The sequence below is a fragment of the Canis lupus genome, chromosome 1 (genome assembly GCF_003254725.2).
Source record: "Canis lupus dingo isolate Sandy chromosome 1, ASM325472v2, whole genome shotgun sequence".
Lineage (NCBI taxonomy): Eukaryota > Metazoa > Chordata > Mammalia > Carnivora > Canidae > Canis > Canis lupus.
The window spans coordinates 101,037,663-101,062,215 of NC_064243.1; the positions used below are offsets into that span (position 1 = coordinate 101,037,663).

The 24,553-nt window shown below is 43.4% G+C and overlaps 2 protein-coding genes across 2 annotated transcripts in view; both read right to left on the minus strand.

Annotated features, from left to right (window-relative positions):
• LOC112643665 (uncharacterized) overlaps nucleotides 1–24,553 on the minus strand; it is a 54,341-nt gene that overhangs the window by 20,986 nt on the left and 8,802 nt on the right. The window contains exons 4-10 of the mRNA XM_049108476.1: nucleotides 23,416–23,511; nucleotides 18,232–19,827; nucleotides 4,456–4,774; nucleotides 3,958–4,149; nucleotides 3,484–3,622; nucleotides 2,618–2,766; nucleotides 1,459–1,633 (exon numbers count right to left, since the gene is read on the minus strand). Coding sequence (XP_048964433.1) covers nucleotides 1,459–1,633; nucleotides 2,618–2,766; nucleotides 3,484–3,622; nucleotides 3,958–4,149; nucleotides 4,456–4,774; nucleotides 18,232–19,827; nucleotides 23,416–23,511 — 2,666 coding nt within the window. The remainder of the gene's footprint in view (nucleotides 1–1,458; nucleotides 1,634–2,617; nucleotides 2,767–3,483; nucleotides 3,623–3,957; nucleotides 4,150–4,455; nucleotides 4,775–18,231; nucleotides 19,828–23,415; nucleotides 23,512–24,553) is intronic.
• Nucleotides 1,014–4,664, minus strand: AURKC (aurora kinase C). The gene is made up of 7 exons (XM_025423720.3): nucleotides 4,456–4,664; nucleotides 4,334–4,370; nucleotides 3,958–4,149; nucleotides 3,484–3,622; nucleotides 2,618–2,766; nucleotides 1,459–1,633; nucleotides 1,014–1,283 (listed from the first exon to the last, which is right to left on the minus strand). The coding sequence occupies exons 1-7, from the start codon at nucleotides 4,514–4,516 to the stop codon at nucleotides 1,113–1,115; spliced, it is 924 nt and encodes a 307-aa protein (XP_025279505.1). The 5' UTR covers nucleotides 4,517–4,664; the 3' UTR covers nucleotides 1,014–1,112.

The following is a 24,553-nucleotide window of genomic DNA, read 5'->3' on the forward strand; positions in this document are numbered from 1 at the left end:
GTACATCAGATAGCAAAGTTAAGAATTTATATTCTGTGTCATAGGAGGCAGAATGTCCAGAATCAGTGGTGAGGAAAACTATGTAGCTATTGGAGAAACTTTGAAATCCCTATTGTAAAGCATGTCTGAGAGTTTTCATAATTTAGACATAAATCACCTGATAGTCAATGTGGAAGCCCTAGTTGACTTTTCTCTGTGTATCTACCTCCCAAAAATGTGCCCAGTGATGTCCAGCACCAAACTGAGTAATATTGCAGGTACCTATGAACAAACCAGTTAATTAGGAATTTCCAGGTGTTTAACTGAAATATTCATTAAAGAGCACTGATAGGACAAAGCTAGAGAGCACAGAAATATGGGCCTTGGAGGTGCAGATGAAAACTCATGAGCCAGCGTCCTGGAGCATTTAAATTACAGATCTACAATAGTGGGGCTGTCCATCTGAGAGTCAAGTAGCTGACTTATATTACTGGGTCTGGTCATACACAGAGATGTGGTCCTGCATGTGCTGGACATTTCACATTGAGGAAACCATGTAGAATATGGTGAAGGAAGTAACATTAACTCCATATAAACTATTTTTAAGTTAGGAGATGATTTATTTCATGTAATCAGAGTATGACACACCATGGAGGTGCTAGTGAATTCGAGAATTGAATGGCATTGTTGTGCAGTGAAACATTTTATCTCAGAGATGGTAGCATGCTGAATGTCAGTATAAAGAGGGTGGACCTCTGGATTAATCAGAGTCCTGTTTTACAAATGGCATACTCCTGAAAATATGGGGTATAGTAAATTGAGTCTAGAAGCCAATGTAACAGGTAGTATGTTATACACCACCAGAGTGGTTATCTGTACAAAATAGTTACTAGTTTTTAAGGTGAATAGTTGAGTCACCATCCCTGGGGGCCAGGAGGGACATCATCTTGGGACACTCTTATGGGAAAGAGTTTCTACAAGAAATAAAGATTTTGCCCAGTCACATGCCAACTCAAATAACTATACACAACTAGTACAAAATGATTCAGCTTTTATTAATTAGCATCTTAGAAGAAACAAAAGAGAGCCAGCAAAGCTCTGAACAAACACAATGAAACAGGTGCAGACAGGCCTCAAGAAGCCATTTGAACAGATGGAGGCAACACCCTCCTCGAGTGGGCCCTGACCCAGGGGTGCTCCATGATCTGGGCCAAGGGTAGCCTTTCCAAAGGCTGGTATCTGAGAAGCTTGGAGACTAAGTCCTGGGCCCCCAAAGGTAATGATGGGGGAAATCGTAGGTCTACCTGATGAGGCCAGAGAAGACAGAAGAGAATGTGGTTAATTTGTGTGCTGTGTGTTTTATCCATTCCTTGAGACCATTCAAGGCACTGTTCTGGATCTTATTAGACAACTTTTGTGTGCACCCCAGGCCCTGCAGTCTTGGCTACCCAGTGAATGCCCAGCGTGTAGCCTTCCTACCTTGAGGATGCGTCTGTAGGTCTCATTATGGGAAGGGCTCTCAAAGGGTGGATATCCTACCAACAGCTCATAGCAAAGTACTCCAATGCACCACAGATCAACCTTCTCATTGTATGTTCTCCTCTCAATCATTTCTGGGGGCAAGTAGTCCAGAGTCCCACACATTGTCTTTCTCCTAGAAGACAGCAGAGAAGGGACCACTGTGCAGAGGCCCAGAACAAGGGTAACCCTCCTTTTCTAGATTCTGATGAGACAGGAGACCCTAAAAAGTCCAAGCAGTCCCTTCCTGTGCATAGGAATTTGGAAACACCAAGATTTTTTTTTTTTTTAAGATTTTATTTATTCATGAGAGACACACAGAGAGAGGCAGAGACACAGGCAGAGGGAGAAGCAGGCTCCCTGTGAGGAGCCTAATGCAGGACTTGAGCCCCAGTCCCTTGGGATCATGTCCTGAGCCCAAGGCAGACACTCAACTGCTGAACCACCCAGGTGTCCCTGGAAACACCAAGTTTTTATAAGGATCAAGGGGGACTCCTGGGTGGCTCAGCGGTTGAGCGTCTGTCTTCAGCTCAGGTCATGATCCTGGGGTCCTGGGATCAAGTCCTGCATCAGGCTCCCTGCAGAGAGCCTGCTTCTCCCTCTGCCTGTGTCTCTGCCTCTCTCTCTTTGTCTCTCATGAATAAATAAAATTTTTAAAAATAATAATAAGGGTCAAGTTTTAGGAGAGGAAAATACTGGGACCTATCAATTCCATATTTTGGAATTATTCATATAGTTATGTAGCTCATGATCCGGAATATTTTCAGAATATTCTGGGCATCAATAGAGATTTTGAACAAACTCATGATACATCAAGAGGGACCAAGTAAAATTCCTGGAATTATGGAGCAATGATTCTTATTTACATGGAAGCTAACTGGGAAAATTCTATGTTAACAGAGAACAAAAGGTAAAAGATAAGGTTGAGCCACATTCTTTCAATCTACAAATGTACATTAAATATATGCATATGAAAAAGGCAGTACTAAAAAAAAAAAAAAAAAGGAAAAGGCAGTACTCAAATACAAACCTAACTTTGTATCTGGGTCTTATACGTGGAATAAATTAAATTGGATCATTCCTAACTGGCACCCAGGGCCCATGCCATCACCTGACCTACCTCAGAGATGGTGTGTGCACAGACCAGCCAAAGTCTGCAATTTTCACCTCACCCTTGAACCCGAGCAGTAGGTTCTCTGGTTTAATATCCCGGTGAATCACCTTTTTCTCGTGGCAGTAAGTCAGAGCATCTGCCAATTCCTCCATTATCTGAGTGAGCAAAGAAAAAGTCGAGAAATGAAGCCAGCCACAATTTCCATGAGATAAAATACTCACATGAATTTTATAGTTGTAATGGAATCTTTTTATTTCCTGCTTACCAACCATTACTTCCTTAATGGCACCACAATTATTGGTGGGGAAGGGATTCATCTCATTTTATGAAGTCTTATAGGATAGATGCTAAAGTATACAGAACCTCCCTTTTGCCCTACCACAGCAAGTAGCTAGACACAGGTCCTGAGGCCTGAAGAAATGATACAAAAACAGGAGGAAAATTGCAAGAATATTCAGATAGCAAGTTGACCCAACCCGTCTGCTGGGATAATTGTTGCTCTGATTTCCCATCTGGAGCCCTCTAGAAATCTCTTGCTTCCTATTCTAAGCCGGCTCCACTCACTTATTCAGTGAAATCCTCCATAGGCTTTCAACATGCTTTTCTGCATAAAGTAGTGGAGTTAGATTGTCTTGCTTACAACCAAAGAATCCAAATTCATACACACTAATTATTAATATTCTGGGGTAATTAGAGTATCAAAATTTGAAGTTATGGGATATATGTATCATATCAAAGGTATAGAATTCAGAAATAAAGGAAAAAAAACACTGGACACTAATGACAACCACAAGTAGTGATGCACCCCCCCCCCACACACACTAGTCCACAGTAAACTCATGGGCCCCAAAGCCCGCAGGCCTCCACCTCACCGTGGCTGTGTGCTGTTCATCTAATGTGTGGCTCTTTTGCAGCTCCTTATAGAGCTCACCCCTTGGAGCATATTCCAGAATCAGGTACACGCGGCGTGCATCATGGAAATAGTTGTACAGGCGTAGGATATTGGGGTGTCTGGAGAAGGGACAGAGGAAAGGTCAGATTTGTAAGACCCAATTCCTGATGCTATTACAAGTGACTGGTCACACAAGGGGCAAACTGCTGGGACCAGAGTAATAGCAGTTTGATACTCGAGTGTGTGAGACAACCGGAGCACACATCAAGATTTTGGCATCTGAAACGGAGGATACATGGTATAAGTGTAATGAAATGCAGAAACAAATCTTCAAGGTGGAATCAAGGTGGCCTATTTGAGGGTCGTTTGGGGGAAATGGGTTCAGACTCCAGAGATGGAAGAGAGAACAGAAGAGTGGGAAGCCAGTGCCAGATTCTCATGCAGACTGTCCTACTGTAGATGCGCCTGGATTTCAATTTCCCTGCGCAGCTGGTGCTCCAGTCCTTCCTTTTCTATCTGGGACTTGAAGAGGACTTTCAGGGCCACAATGAAGTGGCTTTCCTTGAGCCGAGCCAGGTACACGTTCCCAAATTTTCCCTTGCCAAGAGGGCGCCCGATTTCAAAGTCATCGATGGTGAGGCGCCGCCTGAAAGGAGTGGAAAAAAGGAGCCTGTTTAGGAGGTGGGTGGAGGGCAAGCGGGGAGTCTCCCCCGGCCCCGCCCCTGCCCCTTGCCCTTCTCGAGGCACAGCGCTCAGGCCAGAAGCGGACACACCACACGTGCCGCCAGCTCTTCATTTCTTTGCTCCCCCTTCCCACTCCAGTCTCTCACCCGGGCGGGACGCTGAGCTCCACGTGGCCTGCTGCATCTACGTGAGGCAGACGAACAGACAGAAGTCAGCACTTCCTTCTGGGCACCCTCCACCCCAACAACTGACACCAGCCCTTCTCAACCTTTGCTCTGTTCCTGGGTCTTCTCGCCTTCGCTTGCGGGCTGAGCGCTGCCCGACAGCATCACGGTGTCCGGGCGACTCCCGAGGGGAAAAGGCGAAGGCGCAGGACGCTTTCGTGGAAAGGCGCAGGGGAGGTGGCACTGAGCGCGAGGCTCCTTGGACGCCACCCTGCTCCACGCGGCCTGCGTGCTCCCACACAAGGCACCCCAGGAGGCTCCCCGGATGAGGGTCCCTGGATCCACCAACGCCTAGGATACCCGGAGGATGGCGCCCGTGGGCTTTTATTCCAGCGTCCCACTCATTGGCTGAGCCGACAGTTCCTGGCCGACTCCCATTGGTGGAGGCTTATGAGCGCTTAGGCAGCGTCTCCAATAGAGGAGGAAGGAATGGGAGCTTCCGCTCAAGCTTAGCGAAGAGACCGGCGGGGGGCGGGGGGACACCGGGAGCTGGGGCTTCAGGAGCCTCAGAAGACGAAAGAATTGAGGGCCGCGGAGAGGGTACGTTGCCAATGGTCTCGTTGGATGAGGCCTACATGGTGGACTCCATGAAAGCGCGAATGCATTAATGAACTGACACGGTGCACGTGTGAATGAGTAGACACCAACTGCAAGAAGTTGCCGGGGTGCCCACGTGGCGTCTGCAAACCCTCAAACCACGTGTGCGCCGCCCTCACGGCCCCCACGTGTCCGACTCGGGGTTTGTTCTCCAGGGCCCTTCTCCATCACGCTTCCCAATATTTCTGCCTCCTCCCCCAATGTCCTGCAGCTCTTACTCTGTCCAGTTCATCCCCAACCCCCGAGGCCAGCCCCCCCACCCCCATCCCAGGACTACAGGCTCGACGCACAGTCAATTCACCCCTTGCCTCCATGTGTGTGTTGGACCAGCAGAAATATTTTACCAGCAAAAAGAAAAAGGATGGGGGTTATTTGGAAATAACAAACTATTACAATTAGAGACAAGGAAGCTACAACAAAAACCATAGGCTAGTCCCTCAAACCTAGGAAAGGAACACATGTTATGGAGAAGGAAATTTGGGAGTTGTTTTGAAGGAAAGTCCGTTGGAGAAAAGCAACAAACACTTTAGTAAAAGGCAGTTTCTCATTGTTCGAGTTGCAAGGGGTGAGGGTGGGGGTCGATTTCTTATAGAAAATGCTATCTTTTCTCCTTGGGGCTTATTATTGATGATTTTTTCCTGTTGTGGATTTTTCTGTTGGGGTCTGTGATTGACATCCGTAGGCCACATGTGAGAGCTTCTCCTCTGGCCTCCTGACTCCATTTTAGTGAAATTTCCTTTTATTAATTTTCACAGACCGTGTAATCAGTTTTCATTTGGGGTCTCAAATAGTAAAATCAGCCCCCATGTTTATTTGTTTGGCAAACACAGAAGTTTCAAAAAGTTTTAAATGGAATTCTTTTAGATAACAATATAAGTTGCTGGAGAAATATAACTTAAAAAGAAAAAAAATCTTTTCCCAACCCAGAAAACTCCACAAAGATAGTAGACAAGTAAAAAAAGTTTATTACTGAAATAGCTTTAAACCAGAATGTGATGCCATATCACAAATTATTGCTGAGAGATGGCAAAGTCAGAAAAATACCCTTTCATACATCCATGCAGACACCGGCTTTCTCAATGTCTCCCATTACATATTTTCAACATAGACAATAATTAGTCCTCTCAAGTAGGAAAACATGACAGCACCATTTGTTATACATAATTCATCCTCAATTTACCTCATAATTGGGGTAAATTGGCTGCTATATTGGCTTTCTATAAGGGAAAACAAACTTCTCATTACCTGAGGGTAGAAGGTAGTGTTAACCTTAAAAAGTTATTTTACCAGCAAAAAATGAGGTTATTTGGAAATAGCATAGAATTGCAACTAGAAACATGCAAGCTATGGTAAAACCATAGGCAAACCTAACAGAAAAGTTATTTTATGAAGGAAGAGGAAGTTGGGACAGTTGTTTTGAACAAAACCCATTGGAGAAAAGCAACAATTCAAGGTGATGACAGTTTCTCATTGGCAGAGTTGCAGGGTTGATTGATCTTGTTTTGCAACTTGGAGCAAGGTGCCCACCAAAGTTAGGTGTCTACCTTCCCAGAGGAACTGGGAGATAAGGATTCTCTCTCCCATTATGTCTGCATTTCAAAGAGATAGCTCCTAAGTCTTTTGAGAAAGACATTCTTGGTTTGGGAGAGCACAGGGTGCCTGAGGAAAAGCCAGAAGGCTAGTGTGTCTAGAGCTGCAACTGCAGGGGTTCAACTGGGATTACATGAGTTAGAGAGATAAACGGAGACAAATTGTGCAGAAACATACCAGCCTTTGTAAGGAGGTTGTAAATGCTCCAGAATGTTATCTAAAATGTACCTGTGATTTGTTTAATCAGATATGGTAAGGCAGCAGACCTAGAAGTAGTTGTCATGAACGAAGTTTATGCTCCCACATCCCTAACAAATAAGAGTTAGGGCATGTTACTGGTAGGAGATTCTGTGTTGTATATTTGGAGATCTCAGTTCTTGGATTCCCCACAAAAGATTTACTTGGGGATCTACTCTCAGATAAAGACAGGAAGAAGGAAGGGAGCAAGCACAAAGCAGTTTATTAAGGACAGTACACTGTCAAGGTGGGAAAGCAGGCAGGTCCAGAGGTGATCACTCCCTAGGCTACAGGGATCTTCTTAAGTAAATGGGGGTCATGGCTCAGGGAGGGAGTGGTCTCTACTTCCAATCATTTGGGAGATTCCTCCCACTGGTTGGGAGGGGGAGTTGTCTACCCTACAAGATTTTTTCTTTTTTAAGATTTTATGTATTTATTCATGAGAGACAGGGAGAGAGAGGCAAAGACACAGGCAAAGGGAGAAGCAGGCTCCATAGAGGGAGCCTGATGCGGGACTGGATCCCAGGACTCCAGGATCATGCCCTGGGCCAAAGGTAGGCTCTAAACCGCTGAGCCACCCAGGGATCCCGACCCTAGGAGATTTGTATCAGAACCCTTTTGGCAACCTTCTCTCATGGGGGGGGAAGGGGACAAAACTGCAATGCAAATGCATTATAATGACCCTAGGGGTTACCCTAGTGTACGGTGGAAGAGGAAAGCACGGGCTCTGCACCCGTGGCTCGAGATCTGTCAGCCCTGGGGTGTTGGAAGCCATAGGCAGGATGTTGTGACTATCCTTGCCTCCAGCTCATCTGTCTTTTTTATCAGGCATACCACACAAGGTGATATGGAGAAGCACCAGGGTGGGTCAGGAGGCGACAGCCGTGATGTAGAAAGCACATTTATAATGTGTAGGTTTTTTGTTTTGTTTTTTGGCAGGAAAGGTAAGGCAAGACAGGTAAACAGTTTAGGACTGACTTATTTGAATAATACTGGAGGGACTTTAGAGCATGTGTCACTTCCGGTCTAGTACCTGGTCCTGGAGTTTCAGGGCAGAGGAATATTACCTCCTGGAGTTTGGGAGCCAGGGAGAGGTAGGTAGTTTGCATATGAATAGTGAGGTCCTGGCAAAGCTGTTAGCTAGTCCTGATGGGGGGTGGGGAAGGGTGGGAGTGGGGGGAATGGGATAGTGTCTCCCCAGGCAGAAAGGCTCCAGATGCCAGACCACAGAGAAATAAAAATATATAGTTAGTACACTGTGAAATAGATAACCATCCTGGGGGGGGGAGGGGGAGTTGAGCTGAATGGTAATGGAATCTGGTTCACGTCACTTAAAAGATCAATCCGAGGGATCCCTGGGTGGCGCAGCGGTTTGGCACCTGCCTTTGGCCCAGGGCGTGATCCTGGAGACCCGGGATCGAATCCCACGTCGGGCTCCCGGCATGGAGCCTGCTTCTCCCTCTGCCTGTGTCTCTGCCTCTCTCTCTCTCTCTCTCTGTGTGACTATCATAAATCAATAAAAATTTGTTAAAAAAAAAAAAAGATCAATCCGGGTATTGTGTGGAAATTAAACCATAGAAGGGGCATGAAAAGGGAAGATCAATAAGGCTATTTTCCAGATGGGTGAGGATGAGGATTTAAATTAAGATTCGGACAGGGGAGGCGGTCTATCACAAATTACAAATATCGGTTGATCAAAAGAAACAAATAAATTAGTACAAAACTTATGAATATATATGTAATTATTCTGCAATATGGTTGTTATTTAGCTCTACCCATACTCCACACTGCCCCCTTCAACAATAAGATTTCTGATACTACAGTTACCTTCATAGAAATGCTTTACTACAGAGACACCATGCAGAGATCACTGTTCTGTCACAGAGCCTAGGCCAAGGGCCAAGGTGGACTGTGCAGGAAGTGTTAATTGAACAGGCTTTCATGGCTCAAATGCTACACATTCCAAAGGACTGGCCCTTGAGCAGCTCCAGGAAGACAACCTGCGTCCTTGTAGTATCTCAACTGGTTAAGAGTGACTTTATGCCTGTTACTGTTATCTGCAAGCCCCGCTGCATCAGTTTGACCAGATTTATCCAGTTTGTATGCCTGAGTCTCTGTATCTTTGCCTTCTGCGACCCCACTGAGCATCCGTGTTCAGTCATGAAGGTACTGCATGCCTCATAAGAAACCCTGGACACTGAAGCTTGTGTGGCTTTCCCTCATCGGTGATGTTTGCACATAATGTCACACATCTTTGCCAAAGACTTCAGCAAACCCTTGTACAACTGCACTGGGAAGGAACACCTGGCAGCTTGTGCTTGGTTTCCCCTGGACTTTTTACCCTGTGTGACCTTGACCTTGGTGACATTGACCTGTGTCCCTGTGCTGTACCAGACAGTGTGAATGTAAAAGCAGTTCTGAGTCGAGCGAATCCGCCTAGCACACCATCAAGCAGGAAGGTGGTTTAAGGGAGCAAAGAACCCTATGTGTACATGATTATGATCTAGATGGGTGTTCCGGTCAAGGTTCCCTGATGAAATGCCATTTGAAATTATATGGGAGGGATGAATGTGCCCTAAATGTGCAGCAGGCAGAGGGAAAAAGGCCATAGCAGGTGCAAAAACGAAGGAAAGGGAAGCAGGAAGTGGAGACCAGAGTCTTGCAAGAGAAAAGGTAGTAAATTAGGCACATCTCACCCCAGTAAGGCTTTATGGATGGGCCATGTGAAGGATTTGGTTTTTCTCCCCAGAGTGAAGGGAAGTCATGAAACATTTCGGGGAAAAGGCTGGGGGTGAGCCCTACACGACCAAGTCTGAGCCCTATCTCTGGCCTCCGGGTGGAGAATCAACTTGAGGATAAAAGTGGAAGGTAAAGCAGAAGCTGAGGTGTTAGATGATGTCTGGATGGACCAGGGAGATGGCAGTGGATGCATGGCAGCAAGGTCACAGTGGGAAAACACCTGTTTGACACAGAAATAGAAGCAGAATAAATGGACTTTTAAAAGTCATCCAGCAGCTAAGAACAAGCCAGGAAGTATGTCCAGGCAGTCTGACGAGGGGCCCCATGCTCTTAATGCTCCACTGCTACAAGAAAGGCAAAAAGAGCTGCCTATTTACTATTTAGTTCAAACCATTCAACTGTGAGACGTGTAACCTATCTGTAAGATTACAGGTCGTTGACCCTCAGAACTCAAGGATGACATCACTGAGCATTCCTGATGCATCCCTGCATGCCACAACTGAGACAGGAAAGACTGTCCGTGGGCCAGGGTGTGAGGAGAGGGAGCTGCAGATTCCCAGAGGCCAGACTCCCACAGGTTTCCTGCATCATGTCTCTGTGGAGGGCCCTCTCAGCTGGAGCCCAATGCTTCCACTCCCTCCCAGTCACACTGAAGGATCCATCAACTTGATGATGCCTGCAACACACTAATCTCAAGTAATACACATATTTGGTATTGTTTGTTAAAGTCAGAGGTGGCGTATGAGCAGCAGGAACAAAGAAATGAGATTATTGCTGACATGTACTATAGAAAACACATCACATCAATCTGGCCTATTTTTATAAAGGTAATAAATGGGTATACTTGGAAGCCAGGCCACTTGAGGCCATATATACACACACATACATGTAACATACATCTCAGGTATATACATATGTATGTGTGTATATAGTCATTAGTGGTGTGTATACACACAATCAGCATTTGTAAGAAATAAAGTCCTTTCTCACCAGATTTCCCTGTACCTTGTGTTCACTAATTTAAATCCTGGCTTGTTTCTAAGTTCAACTGTGTCTGTTTTTTTGGTTTTGGTGCATTATGCTCATAAGCCTCCAAATATACGACTCTTAACTTGGTGCTGTAAGAACTGCCTTTCTGTTGTTACAGAAATTTAATCAGCTTTTTTTTTTTAAGATTTTATTTATTTATTCATGAGAGACATACAGAGAGGCAGAGACACAGGCAAAGGGAGAAGCAGGCTCCATGCAGGGAGCCTGATGTGGGACTTGATCCAGGGTCTCCAGGATCACGCCCTGGGCTGCAGGTGGCACTAAACCACTGCGCCACCGGGGCTGCCCAGCTTTTCTTTTTTAAACCATTTCAGTCTGTATAAGGAAGGAACACTGCAGGTCAGAGAACAACTCTCCTCTGAGTTTGTAAGGTTTGCCCTTGGCTGAGGCTTGAGAACTTAGGTATCAGTAGGTTTCCCAGTAGCCAGGACAGGAGTATCTCAGTGTGCCCAAGTTTCTGGGGTAAACAATGTTGTTTACATTGAATGCCTGCCATCCCTTTGGAAATCTAGAGCTTGTTACATGATAGGAGAGCCCCACCCCTAGAAAAAACCTGGGTACTGAGTGTCGTATGAGCTCCCCTAGAAGAGTTTTTAAATCCTGGTCGTAATTCTTTTTTTTTTTTTTCCCCTGGTCGTAACTCCTTGATGGAACTCAAATTAAGCCTGTCCTGTGTGACTTCCCTGAGACAGGACTCTGGATGCTTGTCTCATGTCCTCTGGCCTTCCTCAGTCCTTGTATCTCATCCCTTGGCTGTGTTTGCTTTCTCTCTTTTTGCTATAATAAGTCATAGCTATGGAGTCTGATAAAATGTCAAGTCCTATGAGTCTTCCTAGTAAATCACTGCAACTGGGGATGATCTTGAGGATTCCTGACACAAGCATTCACTGGGATTTCTAAAAATTTACTAATATGGCCATACAGGCCTGTGCAGATTCTCTTTGAGGTCAACAGGTCATGTACTGTGCCAACTATACAAACAGCTTTGTGTGAACAGTCTGTGAGAGACCCAAACATTACGATAAAATAAAAAACACCCTGTGCTGTGTCACCATCGTTAAGTCACACATACTGAATCTACAAGGGGAGGGGGGGCAGAGGTAAAATGAACACCACAGTGAGACAATGGCTAGAAGTGGGGATGATCAAAAATGGGTGCAAAGTGTCCGACTTGGGCAACAAGACAGAAGACGGTGACATTCACTGAGATTTTGAGCACCTCAAACAACACTAAAAACCAAATGCATGCCTCTACCTCACTGCCACCTCAAGCCCTCCTCTGTACTTTCTGCACAGTTGTAACAGATTATGCAGCTGTTAAAAGAGTTTGATTTATCCAACGTATAGGGATAGTCAAGATATACTGGCAAATGAGAAAAATAATTTGCAGACAAATGACAGCACTCTATTCTGTTTTGAAGGAGTGCATAGACCTGCCCTGGGAGAGGCAGTAAAGTGATAAGGACATGGATTCTGCAGCCTGTCTACCTGACCTCCAATCCCAAATCCCACACTTCCTAATCAACTATGAAACCTTCGACACACGCTTTTCACTTCTTTGCGCCTTAGTTTTCTGATCTGTAAGATAGGGATAACATAATCTGCCACATAGAATTATCACAAAAATTAAAAGAATTAATGTATATAAAGGTGTAGAGCATTCAAAACAATGAGGGAAACATAATAACATACCATATCTGCTTGCTCCCATGATTATTAGGAGTGCATCCTCAAGGTGATGACTGTGACCACATGACACATGCCTACAGGCTCAGTATGTAAGAATACTAACAAGGCGTGGAAGGATGACCAGAGAGAAACAGTCAACCTGGAGACAAGGATTTGGGGAACTCTGTATTTCACTGAGCATAAAATGCCTCAAGGAGGGAATTAACTCAGTCATGGAACACCTTACAAGTGAGAGAGCAAGGGTGACAGATTCTGAGCAGCACAACTGTTTAGCAATAGATGGAAGACGGTGCAGACCCTCTGAAGTAGGGCAGGAGCTCACAGAAACCAGGAAAGTCTCTCAAGTCAAAGTGGTGGGCAGCAGTAAAAAGGTCCAATCAGAGTGTGTGTGTTGGGTGGAGGGGAGTGGGGGGGACAAGAGGGAACTTTGTGAGACTTGCTTAAGTCCAGTGACAGTGGTGGAGACCATGGTTTAGTCGTCAGTGGGGTGAAGGGACATGAGAAGGTGGGGACAGACAGTGGACAGAACAGTTACACAGGGTGTGTCTAGGAGAGAGAAGGGCAGAGCTCACTGGGCATGTGGGGCAGAAAGCACCTGGGGTGACACTAGAGACCAGTACACAAGTATAGATTAAGAGGATAGAAGAGGATTAAGAAGGAAAAGTTAAAGACCAAGCAGTGAGGTTATAAAATAGGTCCTAAAAAAATCAGAGATTGGAGATATGTGTCCAACGGCAACGAGCAAGAGTGACCCTTGAAGACCTCCTCTGGGACTGTAACAAGGCTTAGAGACCTGGGGAATTTTACACACAATTTCCCATGGAGACTAAAACCCTGAATAATCTGCAGTTTTCAGTTTTAAGATCAGTTTTAGAAATATTTGTGGATAACAGGATCTTCATTTCTCCAGATATGTTAGGACTTCTATTCCAACATCAAGATAAACCACTAGAGAATCACAACTTTGGACTACACAGTATAGCCTGTTTTTTAAGAGTCCTTCTTTGGAATTATATACTAGATACTAGACAAGGAAATAGAAAATGTAAAAAAGAATTAAGTAGAAATTAAACTGAGAAAAAAACTGGGGTGCCTCAATCAGTTAAGTGTCTGCCTTTGGTTCAGATTATGATCCCAGAGTCCTGAGATCGGGCCCCATGTTGGGCTCCTTGCTCAGGAAGAGCATCTACTTCTCCTTCTGCCCTGCCCCTCCCCTCACTCATGTGCTTGCACTCTCTCAAATTAAAAAAAACAAAAAAAACCCCTAAAAAAACCTTACTAGAAAGCCAAAAGCACAACACATAAAACTGATGAAATCTATAGATAAAAACACCGTAAAAGTCCTTGACAGAAAGGATGCACTACAGACAGGGTAACAATGGTGAATAGCAGTAGATTTCTCATCTGAAACCAGGAGGACAGAGGGAGGTAACATGTTTCTCTTCTACTATAAGAACTGTAAACCCCAAGTCTTTTATCCCACAAAAAACATCCTTCAGGGATGAAAGGGACATAGAAACCTTTTTAGATAAAGGAAAACAAAGTCCTTTGTCAACAGCAGACCTACCTCAGAAGAAAGGGTACAGGAAATTTGCAGGGAAATGTTAACAGAAGGCCTGGGTCTTCAGGAAGGGAGAAAGAACGGAATGGTTAATAATAGAGGTAAACAGACCATACACTTCATGAATTTTGTAGAAAATCTTTTGACAGGTGGGGCACAAATTATAACATCCAACATAGTGCTCCATGTATAAAGAGAAAATACTTAGAATAATTAAAAATGGAAAATGTTAAGGAATCTAATGGAATTAAGGTTTCTATACATCAAAGTGCTAAAATGCTGATATTAGACTGTGATAAGTTATGTATAATACTTAGAATATAAAAATTAAGACAACATTCAAAAATGTTATAGATACATCAAATGGAAATCTAAAAAATGCTGAAGTAACCTACAGGAGAGCAAAATAACAAACACAAAACAGAAAAGCAAAATAACAAAAACAACCAGAAAACAAGACGTACAATATAAAGGGAACACAAACAAAAAACAAATTTCATGTAACTTACCAATTAAAAGATAGAAGAATGGATTAAAAAGTAAAGTATGACCCAACTATATGCTGTTATAAGAAACTACTTCAAATATAATGATACAGATAAAGTTGAAAATTATAAAGATATAAACCATGCAAAATATTAATCAAAACATGCAGTAGGGACCATATTAATCACTCAAAGTATGCTTCAAAGGCAAGAAAATGAACAGGTACAAAAAGGATATTACTTAATGAAAGGGTTAACATACCAATATTAAATGTGAACCATTTAGTGCACCAAACAACAGAGCTTTAAAATACCCAAAACAGGGATCCCTGGGTGGCTCGGTGGTTTAGTGCCTGCCTTTGGCCCAGGGCGCGATCCTGGAGACCCAGGATCAAGTCCCGCATCAGGCTCCCAGCATGGAGCCTGCATCTCCCTCTGCCTGTGTCTCTGCCTCTCTCTCTCTATCATGAATAAATAAAATCTTAAAAAAAAATAAAATAAAATACCCGAAATAGAAAATGATAGAATTCAAAAGATGAACAGTTATACTTCAGGACAGCTATACATCAGAACTTCATCATCCCTCTCTTTGGAATTGACAAAAATACTAAACAGTTTAGGTCAGTAAGGTTATAGAAAATTTGACTACTACCAAGAGGACTGTCCAGACTGTGAAGGCTGAGAAACTGGGGCCGTTGGGTTTAATATTATACTTTGTCAGCCATCTCAGACCAAGAACTGAACACCATCCCTGTTACAGGAAGAAACCACTCCCCCACTCTAGACAAGCCACCGGCTCATATAGGAATGTGGAACACCCAACCATCAAAGAATATAAACCCCGCCCTTTGCCCACCAAACTTGCGTACCAATTCTGACCAGAATAACAGGCTAGTTCAAACGGACCTTAGAGGGTGAATCGTAATTCAATTGGTCACCTGCTTGTGGACCGACATGACCATGTAACTTTCTGTATGTTATAATCCTCATTGGCCACTGGCCCCTATAAAACTGCTATACCTCTTAACCTCGGGTCCAAGCCCCTGGTCTGTTGTGTCGGGTATACTTGGACCCAAGCTCGAGCTTGTAAATAAACCCTCGTGCGTTTGCATCGGTGTCGGCTCCTTGGTGGTTTCTCCACAATCTTGGGCACAACACAGACATTTACAGAAACTCCACTCAATGACAGCAGAACACACATTCTTTTAGGAGGTCTTTTAGGATATTCAATAAATTAGGCTATATCTTAGGTCATAAATACTTTAACAAATTTAAACATACCAAACATAAAATAAACTAGAAATCAAAAGATAAGGAAAATACTCCAGAACACTAGAAAACTAAACAATAATCTATGAACCCATTAGAGTTTCTAAAGAAATCAAGAATCATTAGAGCTGAATAAAATGTAATGAAAATTTGCAGGATGAAGTCACAATGCTGTGAGGAAACATTATTGTACTAAATGCTTACTTTAGAATACAACCAAGGTAAAGGAGAAGATATAAAGATCAGAACAGAAATTAGTGAAATTATCAACAGCAATAGGGAACAAAAGAATAAATGAAATAAAGTGCTAGTTCTCCAAAATGATTAGTACGATTGATAAATGCCTAAGAAAATGGGCAAAAATAAAGCAAAGAGTGAACATATTTCCAAAATCAGGAATCAAATGGGATATTATAAGTACAGATACTGCTCCCATTAAAATGGTAATAAGGAAATATTTCAAACAAGTTTATTAACTAAACAGAAAATTTAGATGGAACAATTCTGGACAGCCCCGGTGGCTCAGCGGTTTAGCGCCGCCTTTGGCCCGGGTTGTGATCCTGGAGACCCAGGATCGAGGCCTGTGTCGGGCTCCCTGCATGGAGCCTGCTTCTCCCTCTGCCTGTATCTCTGCCTCTCTCTCTCTCTTTCTCTGTGTGTGTGTCTGTCATGAAGAAAGAAAGAAAGAAAGAAAGAAAGAGAGAGAGAGAGAGAGAGAGAGAAAGAAGAAAGAAAGAAAGAAAGAAAGAAAGAAAGAAAGAAAGAAAGAAAGAAAGAAAGAAAGAAAGAAAGAACAATTCCTCGAACAGGACAAAGTTCAAACTATCAAATGTATCCAACATCAAAATTATTCTGAATTCAAGAAATTAGAAGGACGCCTGTGTGGCACAGTGGTTGAGCGTCTGCCTTCAGCTCGGGGCATGATCCCAGGGGTCCAGGATCGAGTCTGCATCGGGCTCCCCGTGAGGTGCCTGCTTCTCCCTCTGCCTATGTCTCTGCCTCTCACGAATAAATAAACAAAATCTTAAAAAAAAAAAAAAAAAAAAGAAATTAGAGGAAAACTTCCTCAACAAAATACAATCAAATGGAATGTTTTAATATCTGATATGCAAAAAAAATTCATACACTTCAACCAAATGGGATTTATTCCAAGGATGCAAGGCTGGTTCAATATTTAAAACTAGTCAATATAATACATTATATCAACAGGCTATAGAAATCAGATGATCACATCAATTGATGGAGGCAAAGTATTTGACAACATCTAACACTCATTCATAATAACAAAAATCTCAGCAAATTAAGAATAGATGGAAATTTTCTAAACTTGATAAGAAAACTTTGGATAAAAATACTTCAACTAACATCATATCTACCTAATGAAAACCTGAACATTTTCCTCCTAATATGAGGGATCAGTCAAGGGCATTCTTTCTTATTACTCCTATTCAACATCATGTTGGAAGGCCCACTAGTGCAGTAAGAAAAGAAAGTAACATAATACAGATAGGAAGGAAAAAAAAGTAAGACTCTTATGCAGCTGACATATCTTTGCAGAAAAGCCTGAGGATTCTACCCAAAGAAATGGCTACAAATAATGTGAGTTCAGTATGGTTGCAGGATGCCAAAATATCACTCCAAAAAACAATTATCTTTCTGTGTACTACTAAAGACCATATGGAAAAATAAGTGTAAAAATCAACACCATCACTCAAAACAAAAACAAAAAAACCAAAAAACCCTAGATAGAACTCTTAACAAAAATGTACAGGCTCTGTATGCTAAAAATTATAAAACAGTAGTGAAATATCAAGAATTACTTAAATAACTGAAGTGTATATCATTTTTCAGTGTTCATGATGCTGCTTTTCAACAAATAGATCTACAGATTTCAACCAATTCCTATAAAAATGCAAGATTTTTTGCATCCTACGATTTATAAGAGAAGTCAAAGGAACTACAGAAAACTAAATCAATTTAAATAAGAATAAAGAGAGAGGAATCACTTTACCCAATTTTGAGATTTACCATATAGCTACAGAAATTAAATAAATTGGATCAAAAACAATTCTGGAAAAGTCTGTTTCATGTTTAAAACCATATAAAGAACAGTTTGTTTTCTGAATATGTAAGCTTTAAAGTCTTAACTAATGCAATAAAATGTGCTGTTTTTATATGTATACTTATCATTTTAATACCTGTCTGCAACTGTCTAACTCTTCTGACACTGGACAGCAATGAATGTATATACATGACACATACAGGGTGGTCAAGGCTCACTGCCTCTGAAACATCCCCTGACCCCAAGTAAACTAAAGAATCCATGACAAAGTGCTATAAGCTTGACAGAGAAGTCTCAAAAGTTTTTCATTTCATTTGCTGTTCTATATCTCCACCTTCTTTTAACAAAAATTCCTGAGGTATTACTGCAGTGTAAACTAAGGAGAAACATGTAGCTGAAGGTTTTACTCCGTGCACAATAAACGCTGCTCTCTCCCTCACAAATGAATTCTCAGATGTACAGTAAGGCTCTGGGCTGGGTCAACCTCTAAAATGCATCTCTACAGGACTACTGATGGTCTGGGATGGAAGATCTTCTCAAAGTGAAGATACTTGGGAGGTTTCTCTTTGGTATGTCCGATCAGATGCTGTAGTTGATGTTTTCTCTGGCAAAAGGTTCTCCTCAGTGGTTACATTCAAGAAGTCCTTCCCCAAAAGCAGTTCTCGTAGGGTGACTGAGGATTGCCCACTGGTGAAGGCTCTTTCCACTTCCGTTGCACTGACAGGCTTTCTCCCAGTATGAATCCTCTGATGCTGAGTGAGGGAGGAGCTGCGACTAAAGGCTTTTCCACACTCACTGCACTTATAGGGCTTCTCCCCAGTGTGGATAATAGCATGTCGAATGAGGTTTGTGCTCCAGCAGAAGGATTTCCCACATTCCATGCACTCGTAGGGCTTCTCTCCACTGTGAATCCGCTGGTGCCTTGTGAGCCCTGAGCGGCGGTTGAAGGCCTTTCCACACTCTGAGCACTCAAAGGGCTTCTCCCCAGTGTGGATGCTAAAGTGTCGAATGAGGTCTTTTCTAGTGCTAAAGGCTTTCCCACACTCTTTGCACTCAAAGGGTTTTTCTCCAGTGTGGGCCCTTTTATGCAGGATGAAAGTAGAGCAGTGGGTGAAGGCCCTTCCACATTCAGTGCACACAAAAGGCTTCTCCCCAGTGTGAATTCTCTGATGCCTCTTGAGGTAGGACCTGTGGTTGAAGGCTTTCCCACACTCTAGGCACTCAAAGGGCTTCTCCCCAGTGTGGATGACATAGTGGTGAATGAGGGCTGCACTCTCACAGAAGGCTTTCCCACACTCACTGCATTCATAGGGCTTCTCTCCGGTGTGAGTCTGCTGGTGCCACACAAGGTATGACTTATGTTTGAAGACCTTGCCACACTCAAAGCATTCATAGGGATTCTCGGCACTGTGGATGATGTGATGTCGAAGGAATCCTGGCCTATGTCGAAAGACTTGCCCACATTCTTTGCACACAAAGGATTTCTCTCCACTGTGTCTCCTCTTATGCAAGACAAAATTGGAGCGGTGGGTGAAGGCCTTTCCACATTCATTACACTTATAAGGCTTCTCTCCACTGTGAATCCGCTGGTGTTGTGTAAGGTAGGACTTGCGGTTGAAGGCCTTCCCACACTCCATGCACTCGTAGGGCCTCTCCCCTGTGTGGATCATGTGGTGCTGGAGGAGGTGAGTGCTCTTAATAAATGTTTTCCCACACTCAGTGCATTCATAGGGCTTTACTCCAGAGTGAATCTTTTCATGTCCGGCAAGAAGGTGCTTCTTATTAAAAGTTTTCCCACATTCATTGCACTTAAACGTATTTTCCTCTTCCTGAATCATGGAATCTTTACCTGATCCACATGAGTCATGGTTATGGACAGTACATACACCATCAGCTATCCCTAAACCATCATGTTCAGGGCTTGTTTTCTCAGGGAGCTTCTCCCTCTGGGGTTCTAACCCTGGTCTCAAGTGTCCTTCCTGCATTTCTGATGGGCCACCCTGATCGTTGGTTTGGCTCAGCTGGAAGTTCCCTGGGTCTCCCTGTTTTAGTTCCTGGAATAAGGGCCCCTCAGGGGACTTATTCAGGGCTGGTTCACAAGTGGTAAGTTCTATGGTCTTGGGTTTTCCCTTGTCACCTGAAAGAAACCCAATACACAAAATGGCCTGTTAGTTATGACAACATAGGAAAAAAAAACCCAAAATCAGCATTTCAGTGAGAAAAATATAGGTGAAAATAGTGCCTGTCTCTGTTATGTATTATTACCTCTGAATCTAAGGATTCCAATTTCTTTTTATGCCCTGAACCTTGGACTGCTGATACCATGAAAGGGAGACCCAGGAGAAGCTAGGTGATAGGACAAGGGGTCTGAAGTGGAGACACCACTACATTTCCACACTGGATGCAGCTGGAAAGACTAACAATAATGCTGTATGTTTTACTTCCTGTTGGCAAGGATACTGCTATAAGAACAGTAGGAAAGGGCCTAATGTAGCCCTGATAGAAGAGAGAAAGTAATCCAAGATTAATTCTCCCCTAAAAGAAGTTTGGTCTTTGTTCCAGCTCTAAGGAAGTAACTTCTATACCCTGCATACTTCCAGAGTGATAGATATATCATCTTTGTTATTTACGGTGGGCATGTAGGAATATATCTGATAATTCATGACAACACATAACTCATCATGGCTATACAGTTTATATTAAAGAAGATGATTCAGAGTAAGGTCTGGCCACATCAGAAAAACCAACTGTATAATTAGAAAGTTGGGGCTTTGAGCCACGAGATATCACCTGCACCTCTAGAAAGGAAAAAAAGGGTTAGAGACAGAGTCCCATTGGCAATGATTCAATCAGTCACGCTTATGCAATGAAAGCTCAGTAAGTCTGGATACTGAGGCTCTGGCCAATTTCCTGGGTTGGTAATATCCATGCACTTATTGTCACACATGGATGCCAGCCAGCAGGTAACAAGTCACCAAAGACATGGGAATCTTCTATTTGGAATACTTCTGGCCCCTCTTCTAAGTTGTACCTTTGTCTGTAACAAACATGATTGAGAGTATATACTTTAATAGACTTTAAGAAGTTTTTTGAGTTTTTCCACCTGAGAGTAGTTTTGGGAAATCTCTGAAATTTCAGTGGTTTTGGATGACCTGGGCAGACCTGACAGTCTTTGGAGTTCTGTGTTCTTAGCCTTGAGCTTGCCTGGCTAACTGTGTAGAAAGTTATCAAAGAGTTTTCCAATAGGAGGTGCCCATGATGTGACGACTTCCACTGGTATAAAAGGAACTGCTACAAAAGACAAAGTACAAAGGGCAGAGTAGCCTAAGGAGACAGAATGTACAAAGGGACTGACCACATGAAGAGGATACTAATAAGGATTCAGGAATGGGTAGGAGAGAAGGGAACAGAATTCCTAAGGTTCTGATGGGAGTGACAGTGAGACCTCCCAGGACAAGGCTCATAAGCAGGAGGTGAGCAGGACTGGACTAGACATAATGAGTCTGGTTTGCCTGAGGAGCACACTGATGAAAAAACTCACAAAATACACATGATCTAGACAAGAAAATGAGAATACTATACTTAAAGACATCAAAGAAGAACTCTATCAATGAAGAATTTAATGTGGCAGATAGGGGAGTTGGAGAAAAGTGAGCTGAAAAGTATAAACTTCTAGTTACACTCCAGTACTAGGAATGTAATATAAAACACAAGAAACACAAGCTAACATTGCTGTTATGATGTGCAAGAGAGTGAAGAGAGTAAATCATTACAGTTCTCACAAGACCAATTTTTTCCTTTTTAATTTTAGACCTACATAAGCACCTGTTTTTACAACTGAAAGAAATTAGATTTTCACTTTTATGAAAAACGACAAAAAACAAAAATAATGCTCAGCATTATTATTATTATCTGTTTTGCAGCAAGTTGTTAGAGGCAGCATGCACCAGGGGCAGCTCTTTCACCAAAACTACACTCAACATCAAGCCACCACAGACTTGAACTGTGTGAGCATCTGAACTTTCATCTCAATTTATTTTGTGAATATGTTAGCAAGATGGTGAAAGGTATCAGAAAACTCTAAGAAAAATTATTTAGAGTCCACGAATGGTCAGAACATTTTCCATATAAATTAATGGTAATTTCTCCTAACATTAATGCGATTTCCGCTAATGAGAAGTTTAACAGGAATGCTCTACTTTCTCATAGTGGGGAAACCTGCATGTATGTCAATCATTACTCAACAAAACAAAAGTTTAAAAACTATTAGCATAAAATAAACACCAGTATCTTTTTGTTTGTTTTTAAATATTCATTCATTCATTCATTCATTCATTCATTTATGAATGAGAGAAACAGGAAGAGACACAGGCAGAGGGAGAAGCAGGCTCCATGCAGGAGGCTGATGCAGGCTTTGATCCTGGGACTCTAGGATTGTGCCCTGGGCCAAAGCAGGAGCTAAACCTCTGAGCCACCCAGGAATCCCCTCAAGAGTATCTTTTTGATGTTGGGGATAAAGCAAGATTTTTATACAAGACAAAATCATTATTTATATAAGAAATGGCATAAATTACACTGAAATAAGACCTCTATTCAATAAAACGTACTTTAAAGGAGTGAAAAAACAATATTGAAAAGTAGAAAATTATATCTGCAGCACCTATTAACTGATGAGGTAAGTATAAGGAAGATACAAAAAAAATCCCTACAATCAAGAGCATGCGGGTTGAGTGGAGAAAGGATGAAGTTACATTACACAAGAAATAAGAGTATAGGGATCCCTGGGTGGCGCAGCGGTTTAGTGCCTGCCTTTGGCTCAGGGCGCGATCCTGGAGACCCGGGATCGAATCCCACATCGGGCTCCCGGTGCATGGAACCTACTTCTCCTTCTGCCTATGTCTCTGCCTCTCTCTCTCTCTCTCTCTGTGACAATCATAAATAAATAAAAATTAAAAAAAAAAAAAAAAAAAAAAAAAGAAGAGTATAAATGAAGAAAACATTTTCCTGAAAAGGTGTGCTCTAGACTCTGGTTAAGGGACTGGCCAGGGCCAGGAGCAAGACCCCTCCCGCTAGATGGAAGGGGAAGCTGCAGACACGAGAGCCCGAATGAGGGTGGTGGGGTGGAGGATCAAGCAATAGAGGTGGCGGACTGTGCTTTCAACATAAAGACCTGCTGACACCTTAGGGGTCATATACGGAGACATCCACGACTGGGTCAGCATCTGGGACAAAGTCTGAGCACCTGGGCTAGCTCATGCAGGACACGGAGCTGACTAGAGGCACCAAGCAGATGCAGAGACAGGTTATGAGACTAGCAGCATCTCCCAGAGAGAAGATGGGAGCGTGGGTCGAGTATGGGGATGGCTCTGATGGAGGTAGTGCAACTGATGCATTCAGGAGATGTACAGGATGTGAAACGGACAGGATCTGGGGAATGGCTGGATGAGGGACTGAGGGAGGTGGAGGTGTAAGGAATTCTCTGAGGCTGTATCCAGCCTCTAACCTGCTTGAGTGGCAGGACCATTCACTGAAACTTGGAAGGTGGAAGGAACAACCAACATTATGGTCCCTTAGTGGGCACACTGACTCTGGGTTAAAGGGCTCCATGGCTTCCAAACCACCAAAGAGGCCAGAACAGGAAGCTTCCCCAGGGGACCAGGGCTGGTGGTCTCCTCCCAGTCTCCAGCCTGCAGGGTCTCCCATCTGCCCACATCTTGGCTCCTACCTGGATAGGTGCTTTGACACAGGTCCTTCTTCACCATCCATAGCTCCTGCCCGTGCTTCAGCTGGTAGAGCAGCTCAGGTCTAGGAACAGGACACCCTGTTCACAGACAAAGAAAGACGACACTAGGATTTTTGTGAAAAAGAAATAAAACCTCTCAATCTAGTCTGGGATTTCAGAATGTGGATATGACCCGGGAATGAAGCTACCCCCATCCACACAAACAAAATACTAACCTATCACCTGGAAACAGGCACAAAGTCCAGTGTTGGGATTCAAAGACTTTAGACAGTAGTGCTGGCTGTGTAGACAGCACCTATTCCCTCTGACTGCCAGCACACAGAATCCCAGGGAATATGACCCCCTCCCCTCCCAGAAAATATTTTCTAATTAACCCAGGTAAGTGAGTCTCAAACCATGTGTGCGTCAACATCTCCTGCGATGTCGGGTTCATGTCCAACTGAAAGGAAATTTCTGGTGAGGCCTGGATATCGGTAGATTTTAAAACCTCCCCAGATGATTCTGGCGTTAAAGGAAGGTTGACAAACCAGTCTCTACCAACCTGCAAGTGGCATAACTCAATCACCAACAGTTAGAGGTGTGCAACTTTAGAAAGCTTTATTCCAGGATGGCTGAGTAAGGGGATCTGCTGCTCCTGTAGTCTGTCAGCATCCCAGGACTTTTGTGAGGGAACCTGCCTATAAGATCTAGAACACAGAGAGGAAGTAAAGAAACCCACAGCTGGGTTATCACCCACCATTGTGAGATAATAAATTTCCTTCAGGATGAAGACTGAGCTGCTCTGTCACATGTAGCCAAACACAGATGCAGGGGAAGACGACACAGCACTCTGTAAGGAGTCAAGGGTAGAGGCACCAGGACCCACAGAAGGCTGCTCTGGAAGATCCTGAACCACAGCCCAAGATTATCAGTTGTCACTGAGCAAATCTCGCTCACATCTGCTACCCACTCAGGACAGGGTCTGGTGATAAGGCAGTGGAAAGGGAGTAAGCTCTCCCTTCAGCCATCAGGAGTCATGCTCCCTGTGATATAAGGGACCTACTGCCAACAGAGTATGGGGCACCCGCCTCAGACACCATGGCACAACAGGCTTAAATTGCTTCGAGGACAAATCTCCCAT